Source organism: Encephalitozoon hellem, chromosome VIII (assembly GCF_000277815.2).
Source record: "Encephalitozoon hellem ATCC 50504 chromosome VIII, complete sequence".
NCBI classification, from domain to species: Eukaryota; Fungi; Microsporidia; family Unikaryonidae; genus Encephalitozoon; species Encephalitozoon hellem.
Genome location: NC_018475.1, coordinates 103,400 through 122,674, shown reverse-complemented (window position 1 = coordinate 122,674; position 19,275 = coordinate 103,400). Strand labels below are relative to the sequence as shown.

General features: G+C 46.7%; 17 protein-coding genes across 17 annotated transcripts; 5 read left to right on the top strand and 12 right to left on the bottom strand.

Moving 5' to 3' along the window:
- Positions 1 to 5: 5 nt before the first annotated feature.
- Positions 6 to 280, bottom strand: EHEL_081220 (uncharacterized protein; the record flags this gene model as incomplete). Its single annotated transcript, XM_003887754.1, has 2 exons — positions 6 to 237; positions 261 to 280. 2 exons carry the CDS (start codon positions 278 to 280, stop codon positions 6 to 8), a joined length of 252 nt encoding a protein of 83 aa, XP_003887803.1.
- Positions 281 to 364: 84 nt separating this feature from the next.
- Positions 365 to 670, bottom strand: EHEL_081210 (uncharacterized protein; the record flags this gene model as incomplete). The annotated part of the gene is made up of 1 exon (XM_003887753.1): positions 365 to 670. The coding sequence occupies one exon, from the start codon at positions 668 to 670 to the stop codon at positions 365 to 367; it is 306 nt and encodes a 101-aa protein (XP_003887802.1).
- A 139-nt stretch (positions 671 to 809) lies between these two features.
- EHEL_081200 (uncharacterized protein) lies at positions 810 to 2,150 on the bottom strand (the record flags this gene model as incomplete). The annotated part of the gene is made up of 1 exon (XM_003887752.1): positions 810 to 2,150. The coding sequence occupies one exon, from the start codon at positions 2,148 to 2,150 to the stop codon at positions 810 to 812; it is 1,341 nt and encodes a 446-aa protein (XP_003887801.1).
- A 94-nt stretch (positions 2,151 to 2,244) lies between these two features.
- Positions 2,245 to 2,892, bottom strand: EHEL_081190 (RNase P/RNase MRP subunit p30-like protein; the record flags this gene model as incomplete). The annotated part of the gene is made up of 1 exon (XM_003887751.1): positions 2,245 to 2,892. The coding sequence occupies one exon, from the start codon at positions 2,890 to 2,892 to the stop codon at positions 2,245 to 2,247; it is 648 nt and encodes a 215-aa protein (XP_003887800.1).
- Positions 2,893 to 2,954: 62 nt separating this feature from the next.
- Positions 2,955 to 3,671, bottom strand: EHEL_081180 (RNase P/RNase MRP subunit p30-like protein; the record flags this gene model as incomplete). The annotated part of the gene is made up of 1 exon (XM_003887750.1): positions 2,955 to 3,671. One exon carries the CDS (start codon positions 3,669 to 3,671, stop codon positions 2,955 to 2,957), a length of 717 nt encoding a protein of 238 aa, XP_003887799.1.
- A 39-nt stretch (positions 3,672 to 3,710) lies between these two features.
- EHEL_081170 (uncharacterized protein) lies at positions 3,711 to 6,470 on the bottom strand (the record flags this gene model as incomplete). The annotated part of the gene is made up of 1 exon (XM_003887749.1): positions 3,711 to 6,470. One exon carries the CDS (start codon positions 6,468 to 6,470, stop codon positions 3,711 to 3,713), a length of 2,760 nt encoding a protein of 919 aa, XP_003887798.1.
- Positions 6,471 to 6,535: 65 nt separating this feature from the next.
- EHEL_081160 (uncharacterized protein) lies at positions 6,536 to 6,907 on the bottom strand (the record flags this gene model as incomplete). Its single annotated transcript, XM_003887748.1, has 1 exon — positions 6,536 to 6,907. One exon carries the CDS (start codon positions 6,905 to 6,907, stop codon positions 6,536 to 6,538), a length of 372 nt encoding a protein of 123 aa, XP_003887797.1.
- A 98-nt stretch (positions 6,908 to 7,005) lies between these two features.
- On the top strand, positions 7,006 to 7,212 carry EHEL_081155 (uncharacterized protein; the record flags this gene model as incomplete). Its single annotated transcript, XM_059743536.1, has 1 exon — positions 7,006 to 7,212. The coding sequence occupies one exon, from the start codon at positions 7,006 to 7,008 to the stop codon at positions 7,210 to 7,212; it is 207 nt and encodes a 68-aa protein (XP_059599519.1).
- A 78-nt stretch (positions 7,213 to 7,290) lies between these two features.
- EHEL_081150 (60S ribosomal protein L23) lies at positions 7,291 to 7,731 on the top strand (the record flags this gene model as incomplete). The annotated part of the gene is made up of 1 exon (XM_003887747.1): positions 7,291 to 7,731. One exon carries the CDS (start codon positions 7,291 to 7,293, stop codon positions 7,729 to 7,731), a length of 441 nt encoding a protein of 146 aa, XP_003887796.1.
- A 63-nt stretch (positions 7,732 to 7,794) lies between these two features.
- Positions 7,795 to 8,679, bottom strand: EHEL_081140 (putative short-chain alcohol dehydrogenase; the record flags this gene model as incomplete). Its single annotated transcript, XM_003887746.1, has 1 exon — positions 7,795 to 8,679. One exon carries the CDS (start codon positions 8,677 to 8,679, stop codon positions 7,795 to 7,797), a length of 885 nt encoding a protein of 294 aa, XP_003887795.1.
- A 174-nt stretch (positions 8,680 to 8,853) lies between these two features.
- EHEL_081130 (uncharacterized protein) lies at positions 8,854 to 9,798 on the top strand (the record flags this gene model as incomplete). The annotated part of the gene is made up of 1 exon (XM_003887745.1): positions 8,854 to 9,798. One exon carries the CDS (start codon positions 8,854 to 8,856, stop codon positions 9,796 to 9,798), a length of 945 nt encoding a protein of 314 aa, XP_003887794.1.
- A 41-nt stretch (positions 9,799 to 9,839) lies between these two features.
- EHEL_081120 (uncharacterized protein) lies at positions 9,840 to 10,373 on the top strand (the record flags this gene model as incomplete). Its single annotated transcript, XM_003887744.1, has 1 exon — positions 9,840 to 10,373. The coding sequence occupies one exon, from the start codon at positions 9,840 to 9,842 to the stop codon at positions 10,371 to 10,373; it is 534 nt and encodes a 177-aa protein (XP_003887793.1).
- Positions 10,374 to 10,392: 19 nt separating this feature from the next.
- Positions 10,393 to 12,249, bottom strand: EHEL_081110 (Rad3-like DNA helicase; the record flags this gene model as incomplete). The annotated part of the gene is made up of 1 exon (XM_003887743.1): positions 10,393 to 12,249. One exon carries the CDS (start codon positions 12,247 to 12,249, stop codon positions 10,393 to 10,395), a length of 1,857 nt encoding a protein of 618 aa, XP_003887792.1.
- A 40-nt stretch (positions 12,250 to 12,289) lies between these two features.
- Positions 12,290 to 13,294, bottom strand: EHEL_081100 (WD40 domain-containing protein; the record flags this gene model as incomplete). The annotated part of the gene is made up of 1 exon (XM_003887742.1): positions 12,290 to 13,294. The coding sequence occupies one exon, from the start codon at positions 13,292 to 13,294 to the stop codon at positions 12,290 to 12,292; it is 1,005 nt and encodes a 334-aa protein (XP_003887791.1).
- A 59-nt stretch (positions 13,295 to 13,353) lies between these two features.
- On the bottom strand, positions 13,354 to 15,813 carry EHEL_081090 (coatomer subunit beta; the record flags this gene model as incomplete). The annotated part of the gene is made up of 1 exon (XM_003887741.1): positions 13,354 to 15,813. One exon carries the CDS (start codon positions 15,811 to 15,813, stop codon positions 13,354 to 13,356), a length of 2,460 nt encoding a protein of 819 aa, XP_003887790.1.
- A 132-nt stretch (positions 15,814 to 15,945) lies between these two features.
- On the top strand, positions 15,946 to 17,628 carry EHEL_081080 (histone acetyltransferase; the record flags this gene model as incomplete). Its single annotated transcript, XM_003887740.1, has 1 exon — positions 15,946 to 17,628. One exon carries the CDS (start codon positions 15,946 to 15,948, stop codon positions 17,626 to 17,628), a length of 1,683 nt encoding a protein of 560 aa, XP_003887789.1.
- A 135-nt stretch (positions 17,629 to 17,763) lies between these two features.
- Positions 17,764 to 19,245, bottom strand: EHEL_081070 (ATP-dependent RNA helicase; the record flags this gene model as incomplete). The annotated part of the gene is made up of 1 exon (XM_003887739.1): positions 17,764 to 19,245. One exon carries the CDS (start codon positions 19,243 to 19,245, stop codon positions 17,764 to 17,766), a length of 1,482 nt encoding a protein of 493 aa, XP_003887788.1.
- Between the last annotated feature and the right edge of the window lie 30 nt (positions 19,246 to 19,275).

Below are 19,275 nucleotides of genomic sequence, written 5' to 3'. Positions count from 1 at the left end.
ACTATTTAATCGACCTGCTCAAATCTGCATTTAACAGACTTGTATTCCCCACAGAAAAATAGAGATCCATGCACAACACTCGAGACCTCCTCGTCACCCTCAACAACAACAATCCCTCCGCTGCATCTCACTTCAACCCTGCTCAGCAAGTCAAGCCCTCCAAACCCCCGGATAAGCTCCTGCACAAACCTTCGGAGCTCTGAGTCCTCAACCCGCGCACTCTTCTTTGCAAAAACCCTAAATTAGTTGCATCCACTTACAATCTATATCTCATGTACATCTCCACCCCAGGGTAGGGTGCACGCCAATAAATCAGTTAACCTTCCTAAACATCGCTAATAACTTTTAATGTATAGACAACGGATCATTCTCCTCTCTCTGCTTTCATACACTCAAGAGTAACCGCAAGCTCACACTTCTCTGCAAACAGAGTCTCGTTTTCAACAAGCGCCTCCTCTAAGGCATTCCTAAGATCTGCAACCTCTTGGTTCTCCTTACCTTCAATTATCTCCAAACACTTCTTCAGGTCGTACTTCAGAGAGTGATCCCGGGTCTTCTTATAGGCATCCCTCAAGAAACAAAGTACTCTTTCCTTATCACCTCCAGCCTCCTTGCCTTTGGACTCGAGTCTTTTCGTGGCATTCGTCGTCTCGTTCAAAACAGGACGCATAAACATCTGGGATCCTGAATTTCTTAGAAATCCCTGGCCTTGGCGGGAAAACTTCCCTCCATGCCAAATCATCAAAGAAAGCTCATATTCAAGGTCTTTAATAAGATAGGGCTTAAGAAAACATGGGCCCTCCGACCAGCTACTCCTTCTTGTGAAATAATGATTGCGGAAGCATCATGGTCAGTGCATTCCTGCATGTGTTGTACTTGTCTTTTGTGTCGAAGTGCAGCTCAACAGCACTCTGCCCAATACTGATCCGAAGGAAGTTTTCTAGATACACCTTGTTGTTTGTGCTTGGGTCGAAACATGCATCCACAAGGCTTATCGTGCCAATAAGACTCCGGGAGTGCTCGTTAAACACAAAGATCATATATCCATAGCACCTTACATATCTTCTCTTCCACAGGTTGGTGCATGCCTTTCCAGCATCTCCCCTGATATTCACAAATCCCCTGAACCATATGTTGTATGAAAACTTCTTTACCACCAGCCACTTGCTAAGGGATTTAAGGTCCTGGGGAAGAGGCGCAGGAATCAGCCTGAGCTCATCCTCTGATATAAATGACAGATAGACCTTGAGGCTCCATGCATCTGGTGCTCCACTTGTGAAGAAGCTCTTTATGCTCTTGAATAGGTTCCTCGATACATAGTTGTCCCATCCCAGCCGGCTTTCAAGAAGGTTGTTGTGTACTGATCGGATCCGGTTACTGTCAACTGTAAGCACAGTTTCACACGACTTCGTCACACGCCCTGATTTATGATGCAACAGAAGTATGAATCTCAGTGGCATCCCTCCGTTCTCCACCCTGCTGATCGGAACTCGCAGCATCTCATTGATCCCCACATCAGGCTGCACAGGATATCTCTTTGTCTCGCACAAAGTCTCTTTCGATTCAATCTTAATGGATACACTCTCCACATCCTTCCTAGATGTCATGAATCTTTCCACCTCATCTATGTGAATAAATAGATGCCCTGGATACCTGTTGATAATCATCTTGCTGGGAAACATCAGCCCCTCCTCCTTGACAAGGAGATTGCTTCCCTCTTCGTGAAGCACCCTTCTCACCGGTGTCTGAGGTATAACAGTAGTCAATACATTGGGCGTCACCGAATGAAGAGCCTGGGGCATCCTTGCTGCATTCACCACGTCATCCCGTGTCCCTACTATCTTGCTTTCCTCTTCAGAAACATTAACACTCTCGCCTGCCACCTCTTTGGCATCCGTCTCTCTAATCTGCTCACCTCTATCTCCGACGCAAGAGTCCTTCATGTAACTCTCCTCACTTCCATCAGAGCACTTTTCATTCTCCTCCTTCAGCTCAATCGTAGACAACTCCCTGCTGAGCTCCTGGAAGTCAACATTGAACTTCCCCTCTTGCTTCTCTTCCTTCTTGATCTCTTTGACCTCTTGGACAGCATTCTTGCCAAGGCCTTGGATCCTACCTCGCCCTCTCATCCTATTTCTTCTTGCTCCCATGGCTTTTCGTTTCGCTTCAGAACTTTATTTATCTCACTGATTGCAGAACAAGAACAGTTTCAGAACCTTATTCCTAATGGACCAATCAGATCCCTCACTTTACAACATATCCTCTTCTTACATCACAAGACCTAACCAGCCTAGCAGAATTCAGCAATATCTTTCTTCCACCATCCTCACTCATCCCAAGCCCTCTGAGAATCTTTATGACATCCTGCCTTCTTCTCATCTCTGTGAGGCATGTTGCCCCGCTCCCTACTACAACATTCACCCCCTCAGTGACGTCTAGAAGTCTTCTAGCATTCCTCATCCACACTGCCTTGTCTCTTTGCCCATACAGCCCACACACTAAAGGAATCTCAAAAAATATGTTTCTCTTCATAGCCTCGACAGCCTCATCCCTTCTAATGCAAAAGCTCTTGGAATAATCAAAAGTGACTATGTCCGGGCACATCTCAATGGCCTTCTTGAAATCGTTCATGTCTTCTACCCGAATTGCAACAACATCAGGGCCAATCATCCTTCTTGCGCCATCCCAATCACCGTGGCCCCTGTACCTTATCTCCACCCTTTCGTAAACATTCTTGTCCTTCCACTCATCAACAGCAGGCCTCCTGTACTTCTTCACCGACTCAAGATCAACCACAGTGTTCACACACATCCCGTCATGCCCAAGCTGTTCTAAAACATTCATCATGCCAGCCCCAAGACACCTGCTGCTTACATTCGTATCAAAATACATCTGCGAAGGTCTAGAAAAGATAGACAAATATATTCATCACAACAGACTTTATTTCCAGGCAGTCATTTCCTGTACAAAGATAGCACAAAGTCCCTTTTTAGTGCTCCTTCATCAACATTATGGATAATCGAGTCTCTGTGGCAATACCTCCTCATTGCACAGCTTCTCAAAAGCCTCAGAGAGTTGAGCATCACCTCAGAGGCTCTTTTCTTCCTAAGCCCAAACATCTCCAGCATCTTCATGATGTCTCTGGGCTTCTTGATCTCTGTAGAGCACCGTGCTCCACTGCTAAACACAACATTCTTTCCATTCGTGATAAAAAGCAGTCTTCGCACATTCCTCATCCATGTAACACTGGAAGCCCCTCCATACAAGCTTTCCCTTAGAGGAACCTCGAAAAATATGTTTTCTTTGATCGCCGTTCTGACAAGCCCGCTTTTAAACGGAAGAAACTGGCTTCCATAGTTAAATGTAACCATGTCGGGCTGATGTCTTATTAGCTTGTCCATCCCAGAAACCCCATTCAACCTCACAACAAACAAATCATACCTCATGGACTTCTTTACATCGTATCCAACCTCCTCCTTCTCCTCAAACACAATCTCCACTCGGCTGTAGCAGGGCTTCGTCCCAAGGAGCTCAATCGGCTCATACTTGATCTTCTCCAGATCCCTTGGCCTCATGACTTTGTTCACACAAAATCCTCTGTACTCATTCTCTTCTAACTCCCGTATGTCCTGCTTCAAATAGTCTAGGCTGATATTCACATCATAATACATCAGGGTGGCCAGACACTGCAATTAGTTCCGTTCCGTGCCCTAGACATTTCTTATGATCATCCGGACTCCATCCACAACCTGCCGGCAATGCTCATGGAGCACAGGTCCCAAATACATAGAGTTGCTAACCGCAGTGTCCAGGTCAAATTCCAGCCCACCAATCGTCCGATACAGATCATTCTGGATCTTTTCCTCAATCACACCCAGGTTGACAGTAGATGCAACATTTTCATAGTAAGGCCCATTCGACTCTCTTCTCAGCGTCACATAAAGCCCTCGGTGCGTCCTGCCCTGTCTAATCATCTTCAGCATTTCTGTCTTTACATTCTCAGGAAACAAGGCCTTTCGAACTAGCACATCAGATCTCTCAACTAGTACAGAGCTTCCTCCAGAATCAACTGCAAGATGGGCCCCACGAGCATTGGACACCCTTCCTCGGGATATTATCCCGTTCAATGCAAAGCTTATGAAGTCTCCGGCACTCACATCCATCTGCTCCCGAAGCAGCAATACAGGCGATGACCCAGGATATCTATAATATCTTATTGAAAAGCTCTCTTCTCTGGAGCAAAGTGTTACCTTGAGGAACGGGGGGTTGTATTTAACAGTCTCAATGGCCCTCGCCTCATAATATCCAGAGCATGCATCCTGGGGCTCCTTGAATTTCTTCCTTCCGTCAAATGCTTGGAACTCCTTGAGACCCTCGGAATTTAGATACACATCATCTCCAGGCTGGGGTATCATGCTTGGAGATGATAGCCATGATTGGACATATTGCCTCAGCTCTTGCTCGCTATACTCCAGTCCTACGCCCAACCCAGCCACATGCCTGTTGTCGCTGCTCTCTTCTAGCTCATCCTTCTCTCCACCACTAGCATCGTTCCCATCTGTGGCATTGCCTCTTCTCAGCCTTAAAGAGTCTTCCCTCTCCTCCTCGTTATCAGCTTCAAATCTATTGTACCTTCTTAATCTCCTCACTATTCCAATAGGACTCAACCCCTCATCACTGTCATCTGCATCATAGGCATTCCTCCTCAGTAAAGGCGCATTCCCCGAAGATTCATCGCTGTCAATAAGAAATCTTCTCAGAGGTGCTCTCCTATTCTCAGGTACCTCCTCATCACTGCTATACTCCGCAGACTCTTCTGTTAGCTCACTCTCGGTGTCCTCCAGCAAACTGCAACTGCTATCCTCAGATGCAGCCTGCTCCACAGTTTGAGACTCCCCCGGAAGTGGGGCATTCATGTACTTTCTTCGAAACGACTCGAGGCCGACAAGATCTCTTATGAGATGCTTAGACCCCATGTCCTCAACCCCTATGCAGCTACTCTGCCTCCCCGTAATAGTATATTCCACCTGGTACCAGTTTTCGTTTCTTTTTCTGTCAGACTCATATGTAGACTCCTTCCTGCACCTAACAACCCCGTTCCATTCAGTGGAGTTGAGATGATCAAGGTCAGACAGAAAGAACTGTTCCTTCGGCGGCCTTGGGAAAAAACTCATCGAAAGCACACGGACAACGCCCCTCTCATCCCCAAACACAAAGAATTCCCCATCACTCGAAAACTGAGCATCGTTGACTCCAAAGCTCAGCATCTCCTCGTAGATCAGGCCATCCATGTCATATATCCTTATATTGCTCCCACAGAGTGCAAACATGTTCTCCAATGGATGCGGGTATGCAATCCCTATCTCAGGCGTGTCCACAACACACCTAAGCTCCGTCCCTGCATATATCCTTATTTTCAGATCAGTGCATATGCATACGAGAAAGTTGTCTCTGAGATAGCATATTCTCTCAACCAGCTCTCCCTCTCCAATATCTATTTTGATGATGGATCGCTTCCAATGCCCTTGCAACGACGTATTCTTCGTTCTTCTCTTGAAGTTCCCCATCCCCGGATTGCCCTCTGTGAAAAACGTCCATTGGAACACCTGGGAGTCGCATGCCGCTGCTATCTTGAGTCCCCTCTTCGCCCCGCATATCGTGTTCACAGGCATCCCATTGGTCTCAAGAACTATACATCCATCAAAGTTCTGTGTGTCAAAGACAACAAGAAACGGCCACCATCCACTGCATAGGAGGAACCTTCCCCCATCGGTAAAGCACAGGCCCTTTATCGCCTCATCAAGGAGACACAGATTCTCAACCTCAGACACCATCCTTCCACCCTCAAACTTATATGTCTTGATTATTCCTCGAGATAAAACAACAATAAGGTTGTAGGCCGATTCATCTTTCGTGTCAAAAAACTCAGTGAAAATAATCTCGCATCCAAGCTCTAACTGGAAAAGCACTTCAAAGCGTTCTAGGGACCAGGCACTCAACAGTCCATGCGAGTCGCACGAGACCAGGACCTTCCCATCGCTGCTGACACAGAGATCACTCACAAAGTTTCTGTGCCCAATAAAGCTGTGCACCAGAAGCCCCGAATAAACGTCCCAAAGCTTAATCATCCCGTCAGAGCCCCCAGACATGAAGAATCTATTCCCCTGGTCAAAGCATATCCTGTCAACCTGCCCAGAATGCCCAAGAAGCTCCATGCTGCTTCTAAACATCTCCCGAGATGCATAGAATACAGTGTCTCTCTTCCCATAAACCATCATTTCTTGGCTCTTGCTCATCATCCTTCTTTTATATTTGTAGCTTCTTATGTACTCCTCAAAGTCCGTTATCTTTGCCTTTCTTAGCATCTCCCTTACCGCCCTTTCTAGTTCCTCGTCTCTCAATTCCGGGTCTCCCTTTCCCTGTAACCTCAAATGTTCGTAGAAAGCCGTAAAGGCCTTGATGTCCGTCATCCCAAGGGCTAGGAAAGAAAGGATTTCTCACAAACAACAGCATTACTAAACTATAGAAAATACCTTTACTTAGACTCAGCCGTGTCAACTGTCTCCACAATCGAATTCCTGATCGGGTATACAAGCCCACACGCATCACACCTTAAACTCCCCTCCACAACATCCACGCCGAACAAAAGCCCCTTTATTCTTTCATCTTCGTCAGGGTTTTCGACAAAAAAATCGATTTCCTCCTCAGAAACAGGGTTCCCATAAAAGCCCTCGAGGCTTCTGGCAAGAAGCTTCAGCCTCTCCCCACCATTCTCAACAAACACATGTTTGTTAAAGATCTGGACATCGTCCACATCACAGCCCTCCGCCTTTTCGCATTGCAGAACCAGCTTTGTCATGAACGAGCACCTCTTACACTTCAGAAGGCCTAGAAGAAACGGCTTCATAAATGGGGTTTGCAGATAATTATTATCCAAGAGCAAGTAACCGAAACGAGGTCGCTTGACAGTGGGATAAATATCCAGGGATCACATCCCATTCAGGAATGGACGGTCGCAGTGAGCTCGAGATTAAGGCGAAAATAAGGCTAAGACTGCTTGCAATCGACAAGATTCTTAACGACCGGCTAGGAGAAGAAAAGGCCAAGGAGCTGAGACAACGCATATGGCAAGATCTCGGGAAGAAGAATGCAGCGAAGTCTGGGATATCGAAGCCCACAGTTAGCATGAAGGATCTCTATGGAGACGCGTGATGCCGCTATTAGCATGGATCCTATGGAAGGTGTCTTAGGCCCCTTCTACAAAAAAATTTAGATCCCAGCCCCAGAAATATGGCTGCCGAGAAGAAGACAGAGGTTCTCGAGAAGAAGATTTCGATCAAGCCTCGGTACAAGATGTCAAGAGGTGTACAAGTAGAATCGCTTCTGAAGTGTGCAGATAATAGTGGTGCAAAGATACTCAGGTGCATCGGTGTCAAGAGATACAGGGGAAGGCTCAATAGACTTCCAGCAGCAGCACCCGGAGATATCTGCGTAGTGTCTGTCAAGAAAGGGAAGCCTGAGCTTCGAAAGAAGGTGCACTATGCTATTCTTATAAGGCAGAAGAAGATTTGGAGACGCACCGACGGATCCCACATCATGTTTGAGGATAATGCAGCGGTCCTTATTAACAACAAGGGAGAACTCAGGGGTGCACAGATAGCAGGGCCTGTGCCTAGAGAGGTTGCCGACATGTGGCCCAAGATATCGTCCCAAGCATCATCCATCAATTGATAATAAAACCGGCTTTATTCTTTATTCACTTCAAGCCCTTTTTCTAACACCCACCCCAACTGCCTACTTTGCCTTCTGGCCCTCCAGCTCACGGTTTCTCATCTCAATCATCTCCTGCTTGTTTTTTCTAAGAACTATTCTACTCAGAAGTGGAGAGGGAATACAAAGCATTATAAGATACAGAACAAAATGTGGAAAGTATGGTATAGACATCTTCGAAGACCCGAATGTGTTGAGAATCGAATCTGCAAGCGTATCTGAAGAAGGCTTCAAGAGTGAAGGCCTCTCTCCATCCTCCTCAGACGAAACACCTCCAACCCCCATGTATTCCACATTCACATTGTATCCCTCTAACTCGTAATAGAGAGAGTCTGACAATGCCTTTAGGGCCTGCTTGGAGCACCCAAATGCAGAATACAGAGGAGTCGATCCCTCTCCCATCAGAGACCCGATGTTAATTATATACCCGTATCCGCAATCCATCATATTGATAAGCACATATCTCGTCAAGGACATCACGCCGACAAGATTGGCATTCATAATATCTTCGATGGATTGCTCCACAAAATATGCAGGGCTACCCTTTATGGTACTAGCACAGTTTATTAGGATCCCTATATCGTACTTGTCTACAAAAGATAGATTGGGGCTTCTCTTATAGTCCACAATGTGCATGTGACATTCTGTCATTCTTTCTATTTTTGCGTGCAGCCTTGTCAGTCTGGACTCGCTCCTCCCAACAAGAAGAACTTTCATTCCTCTCTCTGCAAACCTCTTTGCCAAGCCCCGGCCCACCTTTCCTGTTGCACCGTTGATGAGAACATACTTCCTTCTTATTCCCTCCCACACCTGATGGCTTCGGCACTTTGAATATATGTATTGATACACAATTGGAAGCACCTTCAGCAGCATGTACGATACAGTTAGATATATTAACTGGATGACCATTTGCAGGGCAACAAGGAAAAAATATTTGAACATCCATTCTTTAATGAGATTCCAATTAGGTGTTTTCACTGCCCATCCCTCTCGGGCCATTCCATTTTCATTGCATTGGCTTGTTTCATAAACCTGCTGGATAATTTACAGTTTCACGATTTCGTCTTGGTAAAATAAACAAAAATGAGCAACAACATCTCACCATTTGTGCTGCTTGTAGTCATGCTTATTCTTGGAGCTACGCTTGTGAATCTCATTGCGCTGAGGGCAAACAGCAAGCCAGAGCCTGCCGGAACAAGGTACATGGAGAAGATCAAATCCACAAGGAGAGAAGGGGTGGTGTTCTTTCTCTTGGTTCTAATTTCCACAACCATATACTATTTCTTCTATGCACAGAGCCGTTTGGAAGGGAGCATGCTGCCATTCCTCAAGAGAACCCGTGTAAGCGGCCGCTCTCTGAAGATGCTTGAGCTCTGTGCCAGAAACATCCAGAAGAGCTTTATGTTCTATGCTGCTTCCTTTATCATCCCTCTTGTGTCATCAAGAAGATTCAGAGTCTTGGGGATTGACGAAAATACCTCCATTGCATTTGTTAGATGCTACTCACTGCTTGGAAGCTTTCTGTATCCGCTGGTCTTCCATATTTCGAGCGGATATGACTTTGGATCCTACATAGTCGAGGTCCTGAACATCGCAGAAACCATTCTGCTACTGTCGCTGTACTCCCTACTCCTACTAAAGGTGTGTAAAATGCATGATGTCCTCTCATACACACAGGTCATCACAAAGTTCGAGATAGAGGATGTTCTTGGCAAGATCAAGCTTAAGATCATTGGCATTATAGGATATCTGTGCCTTGAAGGCACTTCGGGGGCTGTCAGGATGGTAGAGATGCTTTTTTCCGGAGGCCGTGTCCAAGGCCTCCCAGTAAACTCGCTCGTAGAAACAGCCCTTCTCGTAGCACTATATTACCACTCGGTTAAGTTCTTGGTCACCCCGGAGAACGGCATCTGCGAGTCCATCCAAAAAATAGAAAGCATTAAGAAGCATGTTGTAACTGGGTTCCTCAACCTTGAGCATCGGGACGAGGACAGCATGGTTGATGTCTCTGCGATCCCAGACATCTGATCCTTGTCTGCAAACAAAGTCTGTGTTTCAGAGACCCCTAGATGGGATTCCTAAACAAGTTGGTGATAACGGTGAAGAAGCCCACAAGGAGATCTAAGCAGATGTGCATGCACATACGCAGGATGCTAGAGCCCAATGTCACTGCGAAGCTTAGAGACAAGAACACAACTGTAAAGTCATACTTGGATGTTGCCGACACACTTGAGCTGTCCCATTTTATCCTAGTGGATGCAAGAGACATCAAGATTGGAGTCAGACCAAAAGGCCCTACATATGTGTTCAATATAGTTGATTACAATCCAAAGTTCGTTATGGTTGGCAGCGAGTATTACAGGGACGATCCGTGTATCACATTCACTGGGGAAAGTGACACCAAGGGGTTATTCATGTCTCTATCTTCCCAGCCAGAGACATTCAAGAGAAACCTACACTTCTACTTCGATGGAGATCTTATCCATGTAAGGCATTATGCCATTGTTACAAAGGAAGAGGAAGACATAAGAGTTGGATTCAACGAAATCGGGCCTAGAATCACAATGAAGCTCGTCAAGAAGATGGATGGATTCTTCGAATAGGCCTACTCAAATAAAGTACTTAGAGGCATCTATCTTTATTCAGAAATCTACTTGCTCTAAGAAGGCCGTCTCCGAAGCCACAGCAGATAGCCTTTTCTCTTACCCACGAGCTAATGAGCTTTGAGAGCTGGATGTATCTCTTGTCTAGTAGCACCAGTACAGCATAGTCATTCTTATGTCTCAGTGCTCTTCCCAAGGTTTGATTCACAACTCTCATTGCCAGCATTGTAGTGTATCCATTCCCATTGAACCCAATCCTTTCCTTAAGCTCCAGGTCCTGGTTGGGATAGGGAACACCCACAACCATCAGCAGTCTGCACAGGTTGTCACTGAAGTTTATTCCTTCGCTGAGCTTTCCTCCCATCACTGCAAAGAGAATGCAGGCACCCTTCTTAACCTCCGATGCATATTCCTGGAAGTCGGTAAGATCCTCATACAGAACCCTCTTTCTCCCTATCCTGTCTCCACATGCTTCTCTAAGTATCTTAAGATAAGCTTTGGAAGGAAGAAAACATACCATTCCCCCATCTCTGACAGCATTTGAGAAGTTCAGTATCGACGAAGCAACGTCCTTAACAGACTCCAAACTTTCTCTTGTCTCATAATTCACCACTACTTCTCTTCCAGATGGCCCAGATGGCACCACAATCGGTAAGAAATCATTACAGACGCTTTTGTACGAAAAGTACATGGGATTCCTTCTTGCCAGAACAGAGGCCAGCTGATCAACAGGCTCCATTGTTCCTCCAGCAAGAAGTAGCGATCTACATTCAAGCACATCTTCAAAATACATCGATGCATCCAGAGGCGTGAACTTGATTCTTCTCGAAGTGTAGAAGATCCTCCCACTCCTGTCGCTCATTGTCAGAAGACTTAGGAACTTGGATATTTCTGGAAGCTGCAGATTCAAATCCCTTCCAAGCCCCTCCAGCTTCCTGGAAATCCCGCTGGAGGCTATGTAGTCCTCAATCTCAAGCATGTTGAAGTCTTCGATTCCTGTCTTAAGCAAGAACTCAGAAACACCCACTACGCGTTCCTCTTCACCCACACTCCTGCAGTGCAAGGCCCCGAAACCCTCAATTCTTCGAAGTACCTCCATGACTCTCTCAAGCTTCCCATCCCCTTTAGCCCTCTTGCTGTATCTTTCTCTGTACAACTCCATGGCCTTGACATACCTACTTATTGTCACAAACAGCACGGAAGACGTGTTCATTTGAATCACAGAGTCACAAATGTTGTGTGCCTCATCCACAATGACAATGCTTCCTCGGACATCGATATCTGCACTCTTCCTTCCCTCCCTCGTAAACAGCAGTTGATAGGGAAGAAACACAATATCACACCTGTGAGAATATCTTTTGGATGCATAGTAAGGACAGAGCTTCTGCTCTCTTCCTATAAGTCCAAAGTCTTCTACATCTAAGATTCCATGTCCATCAAACAGGTCACTTCCGTCATAGAATGCACACAGGCCTTCTCTGACAATCTGTCTGCATCCTTCATTCATGGCATCAGAATTCTTGTGTTGGAGAACCTTTTCGTTCAGGCAATAAACCCTCCTCGACCCCAGGATAACGGCATTACATCTTACACCCAGTCTTTTAAGCTCATTCACTGCCTGAGACAATTGGGTATGTGTCCTTGTACAATAAAACACTGTCCCTGCACTTCCTTGGAAGAGGGTTTGCTCTAACGCCTTGCTTCTAGAGCCCGGTTCAGCCCCGTCACCGCCAATGTAGTCCATCACTGCATTGAGCAAAGACATAGTCTTCCCCGTCCCAGTGGGGCTCGAGAATATTCCAACACCACCGTCCTCAACGACCCTTCTCGCATCCCTAATGAACTGCTTTTGACCCTCGTATAGCTCAATCCTCATCCCCAGGGAGATACATAATAAAAGAAATCAAAGAACCAGTTTAATCCGATTTTCTAAGCTCCAGCGGAACAATGGATCCGGTCGACAGCCCGCAGTAGAGCGTGTTTCCAGAAAACGCCAGAGATAGACATCGCACCCCATTTCCAATCTCCTTGAGGTTGTAGCTTGCAATAATCCTCGAGCTGATCGTCTCCCAGATAATCACAGACTCATCAGTCCCTATTGCAATCACAGGCTCGGTTTCTCCAACCGCAATCGACCTGACAGGCGTAATTGCATCAAGACTCTGGATACACTCCTTGGTGTCAAGCTTCACAAGATACACCTTCCCACTCTTCTCTCCGTATGTTAGGATAGACCCATCCTTCGAAAAGGCCATCGCAGTCACACTCTTTGACTCATCATAGTCAGCAGGCGAGGTCTTCTTCTCCCTTGCTTTCTCATAATCAACATACACCCCTCCTAGGTACGTCTGCATGTGCTCCTGGCTGTCGAGGTCCCAGATCTTCACAGTACCGTCTGCAGATCCACTTGCAAGAATGTTCTCCTCAATGGGATGGAACGAAACACAATTGATCCATCCCCGGTGCATCTTCTCCGTATCCTTCCCTATCTTTATAATAAGCTCTCCCCTCGTGTTGTAGAGATTCATCGTCCTATCCACAGACCCAGTGACTATCTTCGTGTCGTTGCTGTTGATGCTCACACACAATACATCTCTGCTGTGCCCCTCGAGTGGCCTCGACTTCTTAATCTCGGTGTCCCACATCCTTCCTATCCCGTCAGACCCAACTGTCACCATCATGCTTCCGTCCTTCGACACATCAAGCCCGTTAATTCTTTTCGTGTGCCCCCCTTCATACAGCTTCAATATCTTACCAAACTCAGATTCAATCTTGCTGTTCAAGTCCCAGCTGAAAACCTTCTTGTCCTTCGAAGAAGAATACAGAATCTCCTTTCCAGATACCCGCACAACCCTCAGCCCCTTGACCTCGTCCTTGTGCCCGTTCAGACATTCCAAAACCTCTAGCTCAGCCGATGACATTTTCAGGGATCAAAAATTTTCAAAGAAATCCACTCACACAAACCATCAATACCAGCCCATCATTTATTCTTAAGCGACTTTAGCACATCCCCAACCACAGCGCTAACAGACTTCACTATCCCCTCCTTCCTGCTGCGGATCCGTGACTCAAAGTGGACATACTCTCCCCTCCTTAGGCACACATTGATTAGTACACATACATTTTGCAATGTAGAACATGCTATGTTCCCAACTGCATAGCTTTCGTCGCATTCAACGTCTAACATCTCTCCGCTGAGAGCCTTGCTCACTTCTCCAAATATCTCCTCCAACGCCCTCCGCGTAACAAACTTGAGGGTGTATGTGTTTTCCCACTCAAGCTCCTTCCACATCTCTCTGAACCTGTCAGAATCAATTTTCTTCGGCTCAAGGAACTTGGAAATAGATGTCTTCACCTCAGACAAATTGATTGTATATGCAGTGTTTGCATACTCCCCACTCTCGTCTGGGTACCTGAACGTTATCGACCCACTTATAAACCCATTGGACCCATCTATGATCCTGAACGCAAACCGCTTTGTTATCACAGATCTGCTGGACAACGAAAATGGAGTGTTAACGAACGTGGCGCTGAATCCCTGGCTCGTCACAAAATCAAGCAGGATGTTCTGCAGATAGGACGATGTCTGGTTGATAAGTAGCATGTCTAACACAACCTCGTATCGGGTGTAGCTCGTCGTGGCCTCCACATAGATGGGATCAGACAGGCCCGTAAGCTGTGTTATGTTCTTCATCTCAGCCTCTCCACTTTCATCTCCAGCTAGGAACTCGTGAAGCTTGTTTAGATTCCCCTCATCGCAAACCCGAGTCCCAGGAAGTACGATCGGATCAAAGACATCTTCTCTACACCGCTTATAACTGTCAGACGAAACCTCTATCCTCTCAGACGAAGATATCAGTGATCTAATGCATGATACAATGGTAGAGTGCGAGCTCCCATCCATGGTCTTGCTTTCCTTTCCATGCTCAATGAACTTTAGCATAATGCCAATAACCCTGTCTTTGGAGTCCCCCCCTAGATTCCTACACATCTCAGAAAGTTCGATACATATAAATGCACCTAGAAATGTCTGTGTGCTTCTCAAGTATAAAGGCTTGTCTGAAAGTTCAAACGAGGAGTCTAGTATCCCGACAACCTTCGCGAAGACGTCCTTTGTCACATGCTTCCTAAGAAGCCCAAAGCAGCACCGCAGTATCTTTCCATACTTCACCTCGTTTATCTTGCCTGTCAACCTCTCCAAGTACTCTAAATATCCGGTTGCATCTTCCCTCCCAGGCTCAAAGCCTTTCCTCATAACCTCGAGGCAAGAAGAAAGAAATGTTAGCGAGCCATAACTCATTTCCGGGTTTTCTGATGCAATTCCCTCAAGCGCCTCAGAAACCACTTCCCTGCTATATGAAGAGTACACATCTGCAAAGTAAGCCATTTTCTCCAAAAGAAGAACCCTGAAACTCTGGTTCTGGACAGATGCATCGTGCGTCTCTATGAACTTAGACCCCAGAAAGTCAGAAATCTGTAGGAACTCGTGGGTTTCGGAGATCTTGAACCCAAAGTCTAGGCACTTGGAGCAGAAGCCCAGATCATATGGATCCACCATTGATATGAAGCTCATTGCATACCCAGAGAAGCTGTATGCAGAAAGAAGAAACACATCGATCGCATATTCCCTGTATCCAGGAAGATCCTCGAGGCACCTCAATATGGTGTCCGTAGCCCTTTTCAGTAGTTGCTGATCATTGCTGGTTTTATGGATCGATATCCCTGCCTCAAATGCAGTCAGGCTGTCTCCCGAGAAGAGAAACCTCTCCAGGAGACGCTCGTCGTCAATCTTCTCTATAATGGCTGTCGATAGCTCGCTCGGTATCGACAGATCCACCTCTCCAGCATACTTCAGCGCCAGGCCCGGATCTACCAAATGCAGGGAAACAAAGGCCTCTCGCAGGCAGTTAGGATCCATGTCCCTAAGCAGTGCATGGTACAGGAGGTCAGGAACCTCCCTGTAAGTATCCATCTTCAAAAAGACCTCTCCTAGGCAGAAGTATGCATTTCTTCGGACATACGAGTTCGGGTGGTTGAAGTTGTCTTTGACCAGCTTATAGAAGTTCCCGACAAGCTCTTGATCATCCAGTGTACTTACAAACCTCATCGCAAACCCCCTAACATACTCATTCGGATGCTCAAGATCCTTCCGGACCTGATTCGACAGAAGAAGCATCTCCTCAAACGACTGGGTTCCTCTGGACTTCGGAAGCAACTCCAGGTAGTAGTAGAACAGTCTTTTGAGCTCGTTGCTCTTCACCACTAATGTCTCCTTCGTTATCTTATGCGTAAGGGCACTGAAGTCTTCTCCCTGACTCATCTGTGCTATCATCTGCTTCATCCCTTCAATCTTGTCCTTCTCGCTACTCGACCTAAGCTTCTGCATGATCTCGTCCTTTCTCATCTGTGTTGATGTGTTTAGGTATAGAGAGGCCTGCATCTTTAGGGCTCAAAATCAAACACAAAATATCTAGAGACCGCTCCCTTTCCCCACTGTTGTTTGGCATGCAGTATCACCTCAACTCTACTCTTCTTCCTGGAGAATTAATTCCTACCTCCAGACTCCCCAAGAATGTCTGACTTCCTCAAGGCATGCAACGAGATCTCAAACGAGATAATCAAGCTCTACAAGCAGGAGAAGAAGATAGACGTGAATGGAATCAAGTCCAGAGTGTGCAAGAAATACAGGCTTGTGAGCACGCCGCGTGTGGTTGACATAATCTCGTTCATTCCTCCCGAGTACGGCCATCTCATCGAGCAGCTCCGAGTGAAGCCTGTCAGAACTGCATCGGGAGTTGCTGTTGTTGCAGTAATGTGCAAGCCCCATAGATGCCCACACATAGCATTGACTGGAAACATATGTGTATACTGTCCTGGTGGTCCTGACTCTGAGTTTGAGTATTCCACCCAGTCGTATACGGGGTATGAGCCGACAAGCATGAGGGCCATAAGAAGTAGGTACGATCCATTTGACCAGGCAAGGGAGAGGCTGAAGCAGCTCAAAGGGCTTGGGCACAGTGTAGACAAGGTTGAGTACATAATAATGGGAGGAACGTTTATGTCTTTGCCCGAGTCGTACAGAGACAACTTTATTCTGAAGCTACACGATGCTCTTAGTGGGCACACTTCCTCGAGTGTCGAGGAGGCAATAAGGGTTGGAGCAGAAGGACGGCTGAAGTGTGTTGGAATAACAATAGAGACAAGACCAGACTTCTGCGTCCGCCCGCACCTAAGTAAGATGCTAGGATACGGATGCACAAGAATTGAGATAGGAGTTCAGAGTGTGTATGAAGACGTTGCCATGGACACCAACAGAGGACACACCGTAAGCAGTGTGTGCGAGTCTTTTGGGCTGTCCAAAGATGCTGGATTCAAGATAGTTGCACACATGATGCCCAACCTCCCGAATGTCCCCATGAAGAGGGATATTGCACAGTTCCGGGAATACTTCGACAACCCTGCATTTAGAAGCGATGGGTTGAAGATATATCCTACTCTCGTGATCAAGGGAACGGGCCTATTTGAGCTGTGGAAGAACAACAAATACAAGAACTACTCTCCCGACGAGCTTATTGACATACTTGCAAGGATCCTTTCGTTTGTGCCGCCATGGATGAGGGTGTACAGGGTGCAGAGAGACATTCCAATGACGCTTGTGAGCTCTGGAGTGGAGCATGGCAATATAAGGGAGCTTGCATTGGCCAGGATGAAAGACTATAAGACAAGGTGTAGGGATGTAAGGACCAGAGAGGTTGGGATCAAGAACATCCACGAGAGTATTTTGCCTGAGGAGGTTGAGCTTGTGAGGAGAGATTACGTGGCAAACAAGGGCTGGGAGACGTTTCTTAGCTATGAGGATGTGAAGCAGGATATCTTGATAGGGCTTCTGAGGCTACGCAAGTGTAGTGTGGATACATTTCGAAGGGAGCTGAAGGACGTGGGCTGTGTACCGGAAGGAGATGGAGCCAAGCTTCAGGAGGGTGTGTATCATCCTGCAGTGGTGAATGGAAATGCATCGATAATAAGAGAGCTCCATGTGTATGGGAGTGCTGTTGCCATAAGTAAGAGCGATGGGAAAAAGTACCAGCATCAAGGATATGGAACACTTCTCATAGCCGAGGCCGAGAGGATTGCAAGGGACGAGCACAAATCAAAAAAGATAGCCATCATTTCTGGCGTTGGAACCAGAAACTACTATGCCAGGTTTGGATATGTCCTTGAAGGCCCGTACATGGTCAAGGATCTTGCAAGCTAAGCATAATGATATTTAAACAAAATTTTATTTGATGAATTTTATCTGATATTTCTTCAAACCAAAGCAGGCACCCGAGGCTTAAAAGAATTCCCAGTTCATTCGATATCTTTTGTTTTTAGACCCCGGCCAAAGAGATCATCCTCTGTAGGAGAATCTGCCGGTTCTTCCTCTGTAGTCGTATCTGGAGCCCCTGGATCCATATCTATCATTCGACGGTCGTACCATGTCCTCAAGATCAGAAGGGACCACTTGTTTGGCTTCTCGGAGCATCCTTATCAGTTCCCGTGCATTTCCCTTGTCATTGATCGTGAAGAATGTATGCGATATGCCTTCCTTTGTATTACCCCTTGCAGTTCTTCCAATCCTATGGACATAGTCCTCACAGGTCCCTGGAAAATCAAAGTTGATCACAAGCTTGATATCGTTCACATCAAGCCCTCTTCCTGCAACTTCCGTGGCTATCAAAATCGGCCTTCTTCCACTTCGGAAGTCATCAAGCACCTTGTCCCTGATGTTTTGCGACTTGTCTCCATGCAATGCCGCTGCACCATATCCAGACCTGTTAAGCACATACTCTAGATCGTCACAAGTCCTCTTCATGTTGCAAAACACAATGACCTTGTCTCCCTTGAACTTATCAAGCACCCCAAGAAGCTTATCCTCCTTCTCGCGTCCACTGCACACCTCGATCACTTGCTTGATCTTGCTGTTCGTCTTGAGCTCCTCATTCCCAATAACCACCTGGATGTAGTCGCTCATGTAGCTCTCAGCCAACCCCCGCACCTCTCTCGGCCATGTTGCACTCCACATCAGCGTTTGCCTGCTTCCGTTTGTTTTCGGAATAATCTTCCGGAGCTGGGGCTCAAACCCCATGTCAAGCATCCTGTCAGCCTCATCAAGTACAAGAAAAGTTACCCGTCCAAGAGGTGCATGCCCTTGATCGTGCAAATCAATCAGCCTGCCAGGCGTTGCAATAACAACCTCCGCCCCTTCATGCAATGCTCTTATCTGCGGCTGTGATGAGGCCCCGCCATACACAGCAGTGCTTCTTAGATTAAACATCCCACAGAACTCATCTGCAACTTTCTTGATCTGCATCACAAGCTCTCTGGTCGGCGCAAGCACAAGTACAATCGGCCCATCTCCCCTCCTAAGAGGCTGCTGATCCTTCGCATGGACCAATGCAGGCAAAATGAAACTCAAAGTCTTCCCAGACCCTGTCTGTGCAATCCCAACCATGTCCCTTCCGCTCAGTGCCATAGGCCATCCTTGTGCTTGAATGGGCGTGGGCCCTTCAAACCCCTTTGCAGCAAGATCCTCAACAACCCTGCTTGGAAACCCAGCATCCTCAAACTTCTGAATCGGATGAGGGACATCCGTTCCCTTGACAACCATCTCATTCGCCTTTCTAAACGAAGCAACCTCGGAAGGACTCATCTTGCTTATGGATTCCGCCTCCTTGTAGAAGTTCTTCTGGAACTCAACAGAAGGAAGCTCTGGCATCGGCTCGTATCGCTGTGGCTCCCGCCTCGTCCTCGAGGGATACCTACTGCCCCTGTCAGACCTAGAAGGCCCTCGAAATCCTCTTCTATCTCCGCTGTGCCCCCTGTACGTCATCTTGGGGTAAATTTTTACCATGATATTTCA